This window comes from Callorhinus ursinus, unplaced genomic scaffold (assembly GCF_003265705.2).
Source record: "Callorhinus ursinus isolate GAN/ISIS: 27379988/994484 unplaced genomic scaffold, GSC_fseal_2.0 scaffold21, whole genome shotgun sequence".
Classification (NCBI taxonomy): Eukaryota; Metazoa; Chordata; class Mammalia; order Carnivora; family Otariidae; genus Callorhinus; species Callorhinus ursinus.
In genome coordinates this window covers 17,068,145-17,084,128 of record NW_027397083.1, presented here as the reverse complement: position 1 = coordinate 17,084,128, position 15,984 = coordinate 17,068,145, and the positions used below count along the sequence as shown (strand labels likewise).

The window sequence follows — 15,984 nt, the reverse complement described above, 5'->3', positions numbered from 1 at the left end:
ACAAGCACAGGCCCCACTGGCCACCAGAGCCAAGCAATGTAAAGGTGTCCCCTGGCAGCAGCCACCCAAATGGCCACCAGACACGGGTACCCTCCCGGAGACACTGGTGCTCTGGACTCCAGCAGAGGGTGAGCCTAAAGATAGAGGCTGCCCTCCGACATCTCTGGAGAGGATCCCAGTTAGCCCCTAGATGCATGTTTAATCAGAAGCCTGCTCCTCAAGTCTCAGTCTGATGAGGACTAGCTGGTAGGCCTCTTTCACAGAAAGACTGAGCTCCTGGGTCTGTTGCCTCTTGCTGGGCCCCGGGGATGGCAGTTATTTAAGAACTCAGTCACCTTTGGTTATAGTCCTGTGGACCCACAGGAGTAAGTCCTACTGGCCATCAGAGCCCGGCAATGTAGAAGTGCCCCCTGGCAGTGCCACAAAAATTGGTGCACCAGATACAACTCTGAACTCCTTTCTAGGTGACACCAATTATCAGAGTCCCACGGGACAAGGATCGCAAGTGGTCTCCAGAACCAAGTGATCAACAGACTCCCCAGACCAAAGCAGCAAAAATCAGGCCACCGTGTGTATAAAAGCTCCCTCCCTGGAGATATTGGTGCTCTGGCGGATGCCTTCATATAAAGAGGTGAACCTCCTTCACTTTAAGTCTGGGTGCAATTGACCGTCCCCAGGCTGGGCCCTGAAGCTGATGAGCTGAACCCTCGAGTCCTTTAACAGCAGTTCCTTGGCTCACTACAGGCTTGTGGGGCTGGGGATATGAGCTCCATCGGTTTTCCAAGTTAATATTTTGCAAGCTTGTCTGTCAAGTGTATGTCTTAAAAGTTGGGATGCCTGATGTGGGGCTCAATGTAGATGAACTATTTCGTTGGGTTTTTTACTTTAAATAAATTGAATTTTTGAAATGGTAAAGAAAACTTAAACTCCAAATAAATAAGGTACTTTAAAAAGTAGAGGGGGGATGGGAAGACTAGCTATTTTGATAGTTTAGGTTCCATCAAAAGAAACAAAAAAAAGCATATGCCATCCCAGGGGAAATGATATAAACTCTTCCAGATTCACAGCAGTGCCAGAATTCTCTGGTAATTCCCGCAGGAGCCAAGGCTAACCTCTGGAACAATCTAACTATTGGAAACCACTAGTGTCTGGCAGAAAGCCAACTAGAACAGGGCAAAGGATGTGCCGTCCTCAATCCTGAGAGTCTGGATCAACCCCAGAGGCCCAGGCCTGCCTGTGGCACAGTTGTGAATAAGCAAAGCAAAGACTGTCTCCAATCTCCACCCACTTCCCTATTCCCTTCCGAATCCTCCTCCTCTTTAGCCTCGTTCTCTTTCTGTGCCTTCTCCCATTCCTCCTTCTCCCCCCCACTCAGTTCACATCCTGCTTGTGTGATGAGCACTGAAGGTACAAGGCCACAAACCTCAGGGCCTTCGCATTTTAATAGGGAGCTCTTCTATACCCAAAGTATGTAAGAGTATGTAATGTTTCTCTATTGCTAGAAATTCAAGCCTCAATACTGACAGTGGGAAGCAGGTCTGTTCTCAAGCACCACACTTCCTGCCCCATGAAAAGTCAGCTCAGGTTTGGTGAGGCACCAAGGACTACATCCCCACATCTCAGTGTCACAAGGATAGGACCTCAAACTCCACTGCTGTCTGCGCCAGCTCACAGACACCTTATCCTCCCAGCATGTGCCCACACCCCTGCTCTCTGGCTTAGCTTATTCGCCTTCAGTCTCAGTTTAGATGTCCCTTTCTTCGGGAGGCCTTCCTCATTGGATCCCCAAATCTGGGTCTTGTCCCTCTGATGTACCCCATCATACCCAACGCCTTCCTCCCTCAGCACTTGTCACACTGATTTGCTACTCCGTAAACCAGTACCCATCACAGCCCTGACATTTAGCAGGTGCTTAGTTTACTGAATGACCTATACAAACACTATAGCTCTGCAGAGACCATGACTGTCTTGCTCCCCATTGTATCCTGATCATCCAGTCCAGTGCTTAGGCCACAATGGTCACACAGTAATTGTTCATTAATTGAAAGAAGTCTTCATAAAAAAGGTACTTGGATCTATGTTGATAATGTCCTGGTATCCTTATTGCAGAGCAAAAAGCACAGCTCAGTGACCTTTTCTAGGGCAGAACGAGATAAAGGACAAGCTCTGGAGTACAGCTGTCCAGGGCTGTGGGAGAGGGCTCCTCTCTGCAGCCACAGCCTTAGTCTTCCAGGGATACTTAACCTGAGGCTCATCCGTGGGGCTTCAGAAGATCCACGAATCTCCTGACACTTTTTATCAAACATTCCTGCCAGTAGCTGTATGTGCATTTTTCTGGAAGGAGGCCCATGGTTTTCAATGAGTCTGGAAAGGCTGTGACACAGAATCACTGCCCTAGACCTGTACTGTCGGATATGACAGTCACTAGCCACATGCAGCTATTTAAATTTAAATTAAATCTTCCAAGCCTTAGTAACATTAGCTACATATCAAGTGCTCCATAACCACCACTGGACAGCCCAGATATAGAACATTTCCATGACTGCAGACGGTTCTACAGAGCTTCTCTATGTTGGCAGCATTACTCTGCATTCGATGTACAGACAAGATTTGTTTAAATCACGTAGTGTTTCGTAAAATGAGTTACCATTGTTTAGAAGTGAAAACATTAGACATCTGAAATCCTGATTTCTTTTGGGAAACGGAACTATCTGCCAGTTTGGGGTCTTGCACGCGTGGCAGCGGGAACGCGCAGGACTGCCCAGTTTAGCTGGCCCTACGTCACACTGAAGCTACTTGCTTGGTTCCCCCTAGACATTTGAGTTTGCGACCCTCCTTTCTAGGGGACCTCAGCCACCCTGGTTTCTTTCCAGTCTCTTGTGTTTGTAACCAGACTCCCAGTTTGGGGAAGTGGGGTTGCATTTGGTTTAGGAGTGCATCTTTGGACAGGGTCCAGGGCTGGGATTTGGGCGCCCCGTTGGAAGTTGGGGAGGGGCAACACCTCCCTTCCTCCCTCCTTTCAATTCTCCGGAACTGGGAGAAGAGAGAGGGAAATTTATCGCGAACATCTGTTGCTTGACAAAGAACTTCTTCCCCGTCTTCCTAAAATCCCTCCGGTCCCCAGCCCAGTACGCCTGGGCCCGCCCCTCGCAACGAGATCGCGGGGAGGGGCCGAGGCGAAACCCGAGCCCCGCGCCCACCACCCGGGCTGGCGACGTGGCTCGGCGGCCCCGGCCTCCCCCCCTCGCAGCCCGGCGGCCAATGGGCGCGTGAGCCGGGCTGCCCGAAGGTTCCCTGCCCGCGGCGCGGGGCGCGCCCCTTCTCCCCGGCGCGGGGCGGGCCCATCCCCTCCCCCGCTGCCGCCGCCGCCGCCGCCGCCGCCGCCGCCGCGCTGGGAGCCCCCACTCCCGAGTCGCAGTCCTCCTCGCTCGCTCGGTGCCTCCCCGCGGGCCGCTCTCCTGCCCTGACGATGGCGCGTGGCGGCCGCGACCGCCTCCTGGGGCTCGCCCTGGGGCTGCTGCTGGCGCTGGCGCTGGCGCCCGGGGCGCTGCGGGCCAAGCCCACGGTGCGCAAGGAGCGCGTGGTGCGGCCCGACTCGGAGCTGGGCGAGCGGCCACCCGAGGACAACCAGAGCTTCCAGTACGACCACGAGGCCTTCCTGGGCAAAGAGGACTCCAAGACCTTCGACCAGCTCACCTCGGAGGAGAGCAAGGAGAGGCTGGGGTGAGGCCGCGGTCCGGGCCGCGCTCGGGGGCGTCGCAGGTGCCCGTGGGGGTGGCGGGGCGGCCGCCAGGCTGGACGCGCGCCGCAAAGCGAAAGCGAAATTGGGTGCGCGGTCGGAGGGCGGGGACCAGCGGGCACGGCCGCCGGGCTGGCGCGGAGTTGTCCGCGGGCGCCGGGGCCGCGGCGCGGAGACCGTCACCGCGCCCGGGCCCGGCGTGGCTTCCCGCGGGGAGGCAAGAACGTGGCAGCGGCCGCGGGAGCCAAGGCGGCCAGGGCCCGCCCCCTCCCCTCGGTTGCATCAGAAGGGAGGGCAGCGGGTGTACAAAAGAAGAGTTTGTGCACAGTGGCATTTTAGTGATATGAGCTCTTCCCCACTCTCCCAGTTTCCCTCTTCCCCCCCCATTCCCGGAGTGGAGGGTTTGTGACATTGCTAAGAAGGTCTCCAGGATGAACATAAATGGATAAAAGATGAAGGGGCAGATTGAGGGAGAGGCTTGATTCCTGGCCGGGAGTTCCTGGGCCGGGGCAGAGGTGTTCTTGCCTTCCGGCTGATAGCGACAGCAGAAGTAGGGCTATAAAGATCCTGTCAAGAAGAGAGGGGCATTAAGGCATAGGGCATGAGAAGTGAGAATGGAAACTGGTCCCCCAATTTCTGTTTCCCCGCAGATGTCTGCGGAGGCACCCAGCCCTTTGGCAATGAGGGCCAAAAGCTGGAGGGTGTGGTGGCAGATTGTGAATTTCACTGGTGAAGACAGTTGAATCAGGAGCCAAACCTGGAAAACAAAACTTTGGTACATTTCTGCACCCTCTCCAGTTTCCCTGGGGATACAGTTGGGCTCGTGCCAAGGTATCTGGGAACCCTTTCCCAGAGCAATCAGCAGCCAAGACCCGGTCCCAGGTGGAGGCTGGGCTGGGCTGGCGTTTGGGGGGTGGGGGTGGTCCCAGTAGCCCGGCCTACCGGGCATCAGGCCTCCCGGAACCTGCTTCCTGGGGATGGAGGACCTTCTTGTCTGCTACATGAAAGAGAACACAGCCACCCCTGTGCTGACAGGGGCCACCAAAGGCCAGTGTGGTTGGTTAAAATAGGAGGCTAAATCACACCTATTGTGTAGGTGCACCATCTGCCTGCCCTGATAAAAGATCTTTGAACTTCAAAGTCCTCTCCAAACAATCACCTTTTATTTTGCAGAGAAGTACTTTTCTCTTCTTGTTCGGGACTTCACAAAGGGGGCCATTGATGGGTTCAGTCTATTGTACTGCTTGGAAGCACTGGGTAACTGATTTATTCTGGGACCCTGAGAGGCAGCCATTTGCAGCACTGCCACCAGGGAGGAGGAGCAGAGGTTTTGGGATTTGGAGTAGGGAACTCTGCAGTTTGCAGTCCTAACAGCTTCCGGTTTTACTGCCTTTCTCATGACAGGCAAGCCTAGTGGCAAGAACTAGTGCTGGTGGTTGGTCTGCATTTGATCGTGTATGAACACCTGCGCTTCATTCATTTAGTCATGCAGCAAACATCTGAATGGCTGCTGTGTCAGGCACCGTGTTAGATACCTGGGAGGTACAAAGATTAAAACCTTATGCTCTAGGCCTCCAAGTCCTTACAGTCAAAAGTAGAGGAGAGAGACACAAGCAGACACTGTACCTAACCGCTGTGATGGTGGCACGTACGAACCACAGTGACTGCACTCGGGAGAAGGAGCCACTGGGGCTGCAGGTTGGAGAGAGGGGCTTAGGGGCTTCCGGATGCCACCTGATCAGAACTGGTGGGATGGCTCAGAGATTGCCAGGCGTACCAGCTGGGCGAGGCATTCCCGAAGAGAAAACAACCGGCTTATAAAGGTATTGAAACCTGTTCGGGGGGATGAGGAGTGTTGGGATAGTAAAGGGTCAGGGCAGAGGCAGAAAGAACCTTTGTGAGGTGAAGATTAGATGTTATCCTGTACACCATCAAAATGTCATCATCCCCAAAACTTGTTAGGAACGTCAGACCAGCAGCAGGACAGAGAATGTAACTGAGGCGCGGATGGGGAGACCAGGGGCAGGGGAGTGGCCCTGAGTGCCTGAACCAGGCCCAGCCAGTCCCCAGGGCAGGAGAGGGTGAATCCAGACACATGTGGGAGGCAGAACTGTCCGTACCTGCTCTTGACTCAGCGTGGAGGTGGGGAAGAGGAGGGAGGAACGCAGGGGGCCATCCGGTCTCTGGCCTCAACCACCGGATAGGTAGAGGACACATCACTCACCTGTAAGGTAAATCTAGGCTAGGGGTGGAGGCTTGGAAGTGATGGGTGCCGTTTGGGACGGGCTGGAGCGTGAACGGCCACCTCTCTGTCCACAGCTCCTGGTGCAGCACACTCCCCCCCTCTGCCCCCAGCTACCCCCCACTCCAAGCTTGGGCTGCTGAGGGAGGAGCGTGGCTGGATCCAGGCAATCACCACCTGATGTTAGATTCTGAAAAGGTGACCATTCTAAGGCCCCCGGAGACACCTAGGCCAGGGGGCTTCAAAGTGGAGGCCTATAGGCCACATGTAGTCAGAGACATGCTGTGCGGTATTAGAGAAAACGTAAATTACCATCTGAGTGATGTCACATATTGACCCTGATTTCTGGTTTCTCTTGACACGGTCGACTTACGTTCCCACGTGGCAGTCACTGTCTGGAGCAGAGATGGGCAGCCTTGCAGGCGGCTGGCCCCACATCTCCAGGTTTGCCTGAGGCCCTGCCAGGAGGCTCTGCTCATGTCTGTTACTCACTGGATGTCTCTTGAGTTCTCTGTCCGCTGTCATCTGGATGACTGTCCTTAGTGAGGCCAGGCACACATTCTCTCCTAATTTGCCATAACATCCCTTGTAAAGCATGTGTTCCAATTTATAGTTGGGAAAACTGAGACCCCGAGGGGCTGTGATTCCCTGGAAGGAAGCCTTGAGTCTTTGTTAGTCTTGAGACCCATTAAAATGGCAAATGAGGAGACACATTAAAGCTGTGGGGAGCGCTTACGCTTTCCTAAGCAAGAGGAGCAGCTCAGCCACCCAGACTCAGGTAGACGATGGAGACTTCACACGTACTAATGAATTCATCCCCCATTTCTTGTTAATCAAAGAGTAACTGTTAATCAAAGAGATCTAACTCATTTACCACTGAGTTGACAGATTACAGCACAAAGCAAAGAAACAAATCCCTAATTAGCCTGGGTGACCTCATCCCAGGTAAATGGACCACTAGAGTAAAACGTGTTTTAAGCATTAGAAACAGCTTATGGGTGTCCTTGAAGTTCCCCACAGGGAAAGCACCCCTAGCTTGGGACCCTCGGGCCTAGAGATGGACACTGGCGAGTTCCTGACCTGAAGTTTGCTTTGGACTAGGGTTTGGGGTTCCTCCGTAGAGTCTAGTGGGCAGTCGCTGGACCTGGGGCCAGCTATGGAACAGGAGACACCACTGGACCAAGGCATCCGTACCCGGAGGACAGAGGTGTAGACTTCTGCAGCTGCTCAGCTGGTCAGGTTTCTTGAATAGTTCCCATGATGCGAAGGCTTTCATCCCTGACATCTTAGGCTTTGGCCAATAAGATCTGGCCTCTTTCTGCTTTAAGTTTCAAGACTTTGAGTCCAAAGTTGTGAGATTTGAAAAAAGAAGAAGAAAAGAAGAACTGACTTGTCTTTTGGTTTACCTAGAATTTTACTTTTTTTTTCTTTTTTTTCATTGGCCCTAGAGCCCCGAGATGTGGGTTCTTACCCTGGTCATAGCACATATGAGCTGTGTGATCTCTTACCCTGGTCATAGCACATATGAGCTGTGTGATCTCTTACCCTGGTCATAGCACATATGAGCTGTGTGATCTCTTACCCTGGTCGTAGCACATATGAGCTGTGTGATCTCTTACCCTGGTCGTAGCACATATGAGCTGTGTGACCTCAGAAAAGTCATTTCATTTTCCTCAGCCTCGGTGCCATCACTCTAAAACGAGGGAGTCGGACTGCACCTAGAGAAGACTGCTAGGTTTCATCTTACAAATCAGCTCTGATCAGTTGGTCATGTCCGCATGATCGGATCATTGATTTCATTTCAATTGTTTATGCATTTTAGTTTCTGCGGTGTTTGATCTTTTTCTGGATCAGGATCACACAAGTCTTGATAATAGCCTTGTGGGTTTGGTGTTTTGTTTTGTATTTTTAACTACAGGAGGATTGTTGATCGAATTGACAGTGATGGGGACAGCTTTGTTACCACCGAGGAGCTGAAAACCTGGATCAAGCGAGTGCAGAAAAGATACATCTACGATAATGTTGCCAAAGTCTGGAAGGATTATGATCGGGACAAAGATGATAAAATTTCCTGGGAAGAATACAAACAAGCCACCTATGGTTACTACCTAGGTAAGAGGTGCTGCTGGAGTGCTTGCACAGCTGGCGGTCTCATAACAAAGCCTCTCTTTTCTCTTGACACATCTACTGCCTCGGGGAGATGTCACAACCCCCTAAGTAGAACCTGTTTGTGTAACATCCTCCTCTGCTTACTAAGAAAGTACAGAGTCGCTTACTCTGAGTGAAGCTGTAGGTGGTGACTAGTGGGAGGGGTCCACGGTCCTGGGTGGTTCAGTCGGTTAAGCATCCGATTCTTGATTTGGGCTCGGGTCATCATCTCGGGGTCGTGAGATGTGACTTAGGTTGCTGCCCAATCTGAGCTTACAATCTTGGAGGCACAAAGAACAAAGAGAACAGAGCAGAGATGAAGTGTGTCTGTGGCACGGTTTCAAAATGCTGCCGGGTTTCAGATAGCAAAGACCCGAGTGGGCTGGAGCCATCAAGGAAGGCTTCCTGGTGGAGGGTGGTCTGGGGGCTGGGCTTTGAAAAATGGATATATCTTTGGAGAGGGAGAAATAAGAGGAGAAGGTGGGTCAGCTGGAGAAGCAAAGGGGTAGGAGTGCATTCAGAAGTGGACAGGGTTTAAATAGAAGACAGGCTTGTTTGTGAGGAGTGATAGAGGGATGCATGCGAAGCACAGGGTGCAGCCCCACTGGGTGCATGGGAGAGAGAGCCAGAGATGCACACACTCATGGCTAGGTTAAGGGAGATCGTAAAAGCCAGACAGAAACGTTTGGAATATCATGGGTACTGGGGAGCCTGTGTATGTTCTAGATCAAAGAATAATATGATGAAAGCAGCATTCTGCAAAGAAAAGTATGACCATATGGCCTAAAGCCAGCACTCTTAACCATTTGCTATAATGCCCCCAATAAGCTGTTAGGTAGGGCCTGGATTATGGGGGAGGTGGGGAGATGAAGGGACAGGTACTAAAGGCATTCTGAAACGTTTCAAAGAACCCCATGGCTCGGGACCTTTTGCCCCGCGTGTCCCATTTGGGCATGAAGGATGAGTGATCTGGAAGGAAATGCTTCCCGTAGCAGCCCAGTTCAAACACTTCTGCACACATCCTGCAGGAAACCCCACAGAGTTTCAGGATACTTCGGATCATCACACCTTTAAAAAGATGCTGCCACGCGACGAGAGAAGGTTCAAGGCCGCAGACCTCAATGGTGACCAGACAGCTACCCGGGAGGAGTTCACCGCCTTTCTGCACCCTGAGGAGTTTGAGCATATGAAGGAAATTGTGGTTTTGGTAAGGTCATTAAAAGAGCCTGAGCTGGGAAAAGACCAGAGCGAAATCTGTACCACAGTCTTGTCCCTTCTTCCAAAGAGAGAGCATTCGTCAGCTTGACGGGAATTGGAGAAGAACTCTGCAGGGGAATACGTTGGGAATACTTGTCCACCCGATAGATTAGTCAGGGCAGGCTAGCTGCTGTAACAAGCAGCCCCAGTGCCAGCCATGGAAAACGAAGCTTATTTTTGCTTCTACCAAGTCCAGTGTAGATGGTTTGAGTCAGGTGGGCCTTCTGGGCACTTGTCTAAGTACTGTCAGGTACCCAGGTGCCTTCCACATTGTACTCTACCATCTTGTGGCTTCCAGGTCATCCTGGAACAACCAGCTGGGAGACACAAAGGAAAAGAAAGGGAATGAAGAGAAGGCAACAGTCTGCCATTATACTTCTGGCCAAGAAATGAATCATCCCTCCCTTTTACCTTCCACAGGCTCCTTCTAGATAGGACAAGGCAGGGAAATACAGTTTAGGTAATTCGTGATTGTTAAACCATAGGGGGATTTCGATTAAAACTGGCAGGAAGGACACTCCTCTTAGGAGGGGGGCTTGGGAGGATGCATGGGTCCAGCCGAGGCGCTGAGGGATGGCTGTGCTTTCCATAGTGTCTGGGGGGGGGGGGGGGGGGGGGGAATCCCAAACATCTTCATTTTCCATGACAGTAAAATAAATGCCATCATTTATTTCCTGGGCAGGTGCCCCAGGCCAGTTCTAACTGCTTCGATGCTGGGAACCAGTAGCTGAAGTTTTTGTTCATAATCAGCTCTGGACTATTTTAGTTGCCCAGTTGGTGGATGGGGTCCACTCTTGCCTCATGATTCACTCTCGTGATCACCGTGACACTGAGGACTGGGCAGTGGCTCTAAGAATCATTTCATTCTACCACCCACCATCCACGTAGTGATAGCTACTTTGCTAGAGGACGATGAAGATGTGGGAATTGTCCACAAGTGCGTTACGTGCCTCTGGATCGGCTCTGTGCTCTCGGGTCAGCTGTTTGCTTCAGCCCAGGATGGCTCTGAGTTGCTGTGACAAAGTAAATTCATTTAATTACTCACCCAAGCAATAAACCTAATTAAGAAGTCAAGTGCACTAAGTGCAGAACATATACGTCCAAAAGTCTGATATACTTTTCCTTTTTAATTGCCCATTGTTTCATATTTCCATGACACCCGCTTAGTGTTCATCATCCACTCAGCCCTGGAATCTGTTTTTTGTGATTACCCCGTCCAGTGGTTCTCAAGCTGGGTTCCTCACAAGTACCCCAGGGGATCATCTGGCTGGATGGTGGAGATGGTTGGCCTGGCAGGGCTTCTTGATAAAAATCCGAGTCCCTGTGGGCTTTTACTTACATTTGCATTTGAAGAGAGTGTTCTGCTCTTAAAATTGGGGAAGGGGAAGGAGGAACAGAAGCCAGTGCCTAGTTTTTACAGATAAGAAACTCATGCCCAGGGAGGTAACGAGGCGAGCCAAAAGCTTCCAAGCATTTTTAGCCATAAAAGCCAGACCAAGGAGGACAATAGGTAGAATTCTCAGATTTACTTAGAGCACATTGCCATCTTCCCTCCTCTGTTCCCCTTTGCTTCCTAGGAAACCCTGGAGGACATCGACAAGAATGGGGATGGGTTTGTGGATCAAGACGAGTATATTGGTGAGTGTGACCTGAAGTCTTGCTCGGCTGTCCCAACGGGGCAACATTCCTCCACCCACATGTCGAGCTCCTTTCCGCAGACATCTCTTTTAGCAATGGCTGCAAGTCTGGAGTTGTCACTCCTGTGTCCTCCTACTGGGGAGGGACTTGTCACACCAGCCCCAGGGGCCAGTATGTGGGAGGCACTTAGGAAACGTCACGCAGTGGCCAGCAGTGGGCCCCATGGCTCTGAGAGCTGCCCCCCACCCCACTGTCTAGTTTTACCTTTGCAAAATAGGCGTGGAAATCCCACAGATTTCCAGTGAGGCCAGAGCAGACTGGGTCCGGGGAAAGACCCCAAAGTCAGACGGTGAGTCCGTGGGGCCTCAAAGCACTGAGCAGATGGAGATGTGATGGATGTGACAGTTTATATGCCCAGGCATCTGCAGAAAGGCCCTCCTTCTTAGAGAGGTGACTCCTCGTCACCTGGGCCCAGCCGCCCATGGTTAGCCATTGTGTGCCTCTGCTTTCTGATGCTTTCGTCGGGAGTACCACAGCTCACATTTTGTTCTGACGGGCTCCACTTAAGCATCAAGAGGTGTGTTTATCAGGTATCAGGCACTGATGGAGTCAAACTCATGCAGCTGGGTCAGAAGCCACCTTGCGGGTTAGAGCCCTTCCGAGCAGCCCAGTAGGCCTCCCAGCATAAAGGGCTGGGGCAGGCCCCTTGGACATTTCCATCTGACCCTCACCGCGGTCACTTGGGTGCCCCGGTACAAGGCTTCCAACAGCAGGTGCCTTCTCCTGGCAGCTCTTCTGCTCCCAAGTGTCAAAGTAAAAGCTGGGAAGTCATTTGAGGGATGGGATGCATATAATTTTCGTACCCATAGTTAATAGAGGCAGTTTATTACCTTTCAGCGTAAAACCGAAGTGCACGTCGCCCTCGGTCTCTGGTCTGTGGTCGCGTTACTTTGCCACCCCGTGCACGAGAACACATGCCTTCGGTAATGAAGAGCAAAGTTTCTTCTAATCAGGAGAAATGCTATTTGATCTGAAGGCCCGAGCGCTGTCCTCGGGTGGTGTGGTAACCGACAGGTAGCTCTCACCATGGTAATTAAAGTGATCTCGGTGGCACTACCTTCGGAGAATAACATGCTGACAGGCCCCTTGTCGGTGCAAGCCGCAGAGCCTTCCCCGTGCCCAGGGTGCATGTGAGGGACGGTTCAGAGCTGCGGACGCTTCGCCTTGATGGTGCTGATAGAATTAGACAGAAAAGGCTGACGGATTGAAACAAGCAATGTAGCACTTTTGATTAAAAGTGTGTGCTCTTCCTGGCCCTCCTGAACTCTGCATTCAAACGGTGCAAAGTCAATGGCTTTGCCTAAAAGAAACACTCCGTTCTTTACAGTGGGGAGGGAGGGAGGCGTGGGGGCATGGTGCTTGAAAATACAATTCTGAGCGGCTCGTAGTCAGAGAGGCCCAGCGTGTGGACTTGCCCAGCAAGTGACTTCATTGGTGGAGGAGCCTTCTTTTCTGCTGGGAGTGAACGGAAAACTGGTGGTGATATGGTGCGGTGGGAAGAGCACTGGACTTGGGAGTCCTGGCTTCTCCAGTTATTAGCTGTGGGACCCTGTGGGAGTCATGTCATCATGATAAGCCTCAGTTTCCTCATCTGGAAAATGGGAATACACAGCATGCACGCTTGTGGGATTCAGTGAAGCCCAAGTTAGCTAATAAATGTGACAGCCCTGGCTCAAAAACAGTCTGCAAGTGTCAGGTGTGGCTCTGCCTTGGGGCGGAACCAAGGGTCTTGTCTCTCTGTTGCCTTCATTCACTACCCGCTCTCTCTACCACCTGGCATTTCCAAGCTGTGTTTCCATTAAAGAGAAAACTGCCCACAGGGTATTTGTCTTTTCCAAGGAGATCTAGTGACTTAGCAAACAGTGCACCTAAACTTCACCTTCTTTGCCCTTCCTGGTCATTTCATAAAATAAGGATAATGATTCATCTTACAGAATTGTTATGAGGATGAAATAAAATGATTTAAGGGGAAGCCCTTTGGAGAGGATACAAACAACAATAGGAATAAGTGGTTAAGACCAGGGGTAGAAGCAGAGTGACCCTGATCCCATGTAGCCTCAAGCTCATACTAGCTGTGGGTCCTTGGGTTAAGGCTATGCCTCAATGTTTTCATCTATAAAATGGGAATACTAACAGTACCTACTTCTAGGATTATTATGAAAGTTAGAACAAAAAAAAGTGTGTGAAGTATCTTATATATAATAGCTGGACTATAGGAAGTGCTTGATGTTGGTCCTTATTACTGGTTTTTCACCTTCTATATAGTGCCAGTTTGGGTTGTAGAGTGTTTTTCACAGAAAGTATCCTCTTTCATGTTCATAATAAGTCTGTGATTTGTAAATTATTACCTCCATGTTACAGACAAGACAACTTAAGACTTACTCACTGAATTAAGTAACATAATCCCCGTCACTGAACTAAGTCACGAGCCAGGATTCACCTTCTGGCTCCTGAGCTCCGTTCTTTCTATTCCACGAGGTGGCCTGCACAGTGGCTAAATGACCGCATCATTATCCTCCAGAAACTGCCCACCAGACATCTGGGTTAGGGCTCCTGATGGGCTATCATCTTTCCAAAAACTCAGGAGGTCAGGTTTTCCTTGACTTACCTTCCCGCTTCTCTTCATAACCAAGAACCACCTTTCCTTCTAGCGGATATGTTTTCCCATGAGGAGAACGGCCCTGAGCCAGACTGGGTTTTGTCAGAACGGGAGCAATTCAATGAGTTCCGGGATCTCAACAAGGATGGGAAGTTGGACAAAGATGAGATTCGCCACTGGATCCTCCCTCAAGACTACGACCATGCTCAGGCCGAGGCCAGGCACCTGGTATATGAGTCAGACAAAAACAAGGTATTTCACGTTCTCCAGGAATCGTTCTTTGAAGGGAGACAGTTTACATAAGATTGGTTCTGTTTGCTTTTTTGGTGATAGCATTGGCCCATGCGGCCGCATCCTTATTGATTTCTCTCATTCTTGCCCTACCTTAGAGACTTGTGAACTTAATTAAGCCAATACCGTGATAACCCACGGTGAACTCATTAGAGGCCCAGACATTCCCAGATAGTCCGCTAAGGGCCACACACTTAATTCCCTCCCATCTCTGAGGATTGCAGAAACGGTAACTTTGTTTGCTGTGGGCCGGGCCTGGATTTCTAAGGTATACCCTGAGTTGCCCAAGGACAGGTTTGTTCATTCATTCATTCAGTCAGTCAGCAGATATTTATCAGACATCTCTAATGTGTCAGGCACAGGGATGCCCATCCCTTGACATGCCAGGCAGCCTGAAGCAAGCTCGTCCTGCAAGGGCTCGGATGCCCAGCGCTTCAGTATCTTTTGATAAATATCCAAATAAATAAATAAGATTTAGAAAGAAGCCCTGCCTTTTCCCAGTTTGATCACTGCTGCACATTCTCGGGAGATAGGGGAGTTCTGCAGTCAAGCCATAAAGGGGGAGTGGAATTCTTTGGGGCCTGTTTTGGGAAAGCTAGCACTGCTTGTGGACATGACTGGATTCTAGCTTCAGAATTCCTTGAGGCCTTGCCTGATATATTTTAGCGCAGCTTTTAAGGCAGGAGGCTGTTGCGGTTTGGTTTTTGCAGGGCAGTGATGGTGGGTGAAGGAGGTGCCTAGCAACTTCTTAATTATGACATGCACTATTTTAAATGTTGAAAATCCATGAAATTAATGGGAGCTTCACGCTGAACTGTTCCTCAGAGTTACCAGAACTTCTGTGACAGAGGTCTTTTCCTCTCTTGCAGGATGAAAAGCTAACTAAAGAGGAGATACTGGAGAACTGGAACATGTTTGTCGGAAGCCAGGCCACCAATTACGGGGAAGATCTCACAAAAAACCATGATGAACTCTGATACCTCCTCCGCATAAAGCATACAGCAGACTGTCATAGGCTCTCTTTCATTGTCTTGGATGGTTGCTACAGTTGTCTCGTCTACAGCAGTTGTGGGCCCCCCAAAAAGCAAGTTTCTAACCTCAGATTGGGGTTAAAATTGTCACTCCCTATTCACAGGAAAATAGTCATCGCTCTTGTTTCAGGAAGACTTCTCTCCAAACACATTAAAATCTTGGTCAGTCGCGACACTCTACAGGGATACTTGCTAAAACAAGATTTTTTTTAGCTTTCTCCATTAAACATAAACGAAAGGGGAAGAAAATAGGGAAGAGCCCTATATTCAGAAGTTGGGGGTCAGTGTATGGAGCGACTGCTGTGTATTTTAACTGCACATTTTCTAGATCTGCCACTGTTGAATAGTTGGTGAGAGAAACGTCTGATGAAGCTACAGTGGTATCCTCCTATGTAGGCTTATTTCAGAGCACGTCTAATACTCCAGATTCTTCCTTCTTGACTTTATACTCTGAGCTATCACTGATGGTATATAAAACCTCTGTGCATTTTTCTGTATGGACCTGCTAATGTGCACAACAAATCCGTATCTTTGTGTTTTTTTGTTTTTACAGTAAGAAGCAATCAAGAAAGATAATGTGAAAAAGAAAGGAACTTTAGAGATAGGGAAGAAAGGAATGTCAGGCATTCATTCGAAGACCTCTAGGAAAATGATAAACACTTTATTATACTTGAGAACATTTTCTTGACATGTAAATGAGGTAGGTCTGAGATTTGAAAAGTGAACAGGAATACACTTCATTTCCTCACTGATCGCCGACAGGAATGAGGAGGTGGGACCCTGGGGAGGCCGGCGTTGTGGAGTTCTCTGAAACCCACTCTGGCTGGTCCCGGGGAAGCTGTGACCCTGGGGACTGCTGCACCGGGGAATTCGGACAAGGTGATGTTACAAGCCATTGGCTGAACTGGGAGAAACATCTCTTACAGGCTGAAATTTCACCTTAAATAGTGAACAAAATAAAGGATCCCACTGAGGATTT

At 50.3% G+C, this 15,984-nt stretch overlaps 1 protein-coding gene and 1 long non-coding RNA gene across 2 annotated transcripts in view; one reads left to right on the top strand and one right to left on the bottom strand.

Annotated features, from left to right (window-relative positions):
- Positions 1–3,927, bottom strand: part of LOC112829459 (uncharacterized) — a 20,096-nt gene extending 16,169 nt beyond the window's left edge. Inside the window, exon 1 of the long non-coding RNA XR_003209712.2 lies at positions 3,697–3,927. This is a non-coding gene — a long non-coding RNA (uncharacterized lncRNA). The remainder of the gene's footprint in view (positions 1–3,696) is intronic.
- Positions 3,301–15,984, top strand: RCN1 (reticulocalbin 1). The gene is made up of 6 exons (XM_025879044.2): positions 3,301–3,723; positions 7,900–8,093; positions 9,158–9,336; positions 10,964–11,024; positions 13,736–13,935; positions 14,844–15,984. Exons 1-6 carry the CDS (start codon positions 3,470–3,472, stop codon positions 14,949–14,951), a joined length of 996 nt encoding a protein of 331 aa, XP_025734829.1. The 5' UTR covers positions 3,301–3,469; the 3' UTR covers positions 14,952–15,984.

Excerpts from the sequence above, each read along its gene's own strand:
- RCN1 (XM_025879044.2), top strand. The coding sequence starts at position 3,470 with ATGGCGCGTGGCGGCCGCGACCGCCTCCTGGGGCTCGCCCTGGGGCTG. Across the intron at positions 8,094-9,157 it reads CACCTATGGTTACTACCTAG|GAAACCCCACAGAGTTTCAG; the intron begins GTAAGAGGTGCT and ends CACATCCTGCAG. Across the intron at positions 9,337-10,963 it reads TGAAGGAAATTGTGGTTTTG|GAAACCCTGGAGGACATCGA; the intron begins GTAAGGTCATTA and ends TTTGCTTCCTAG.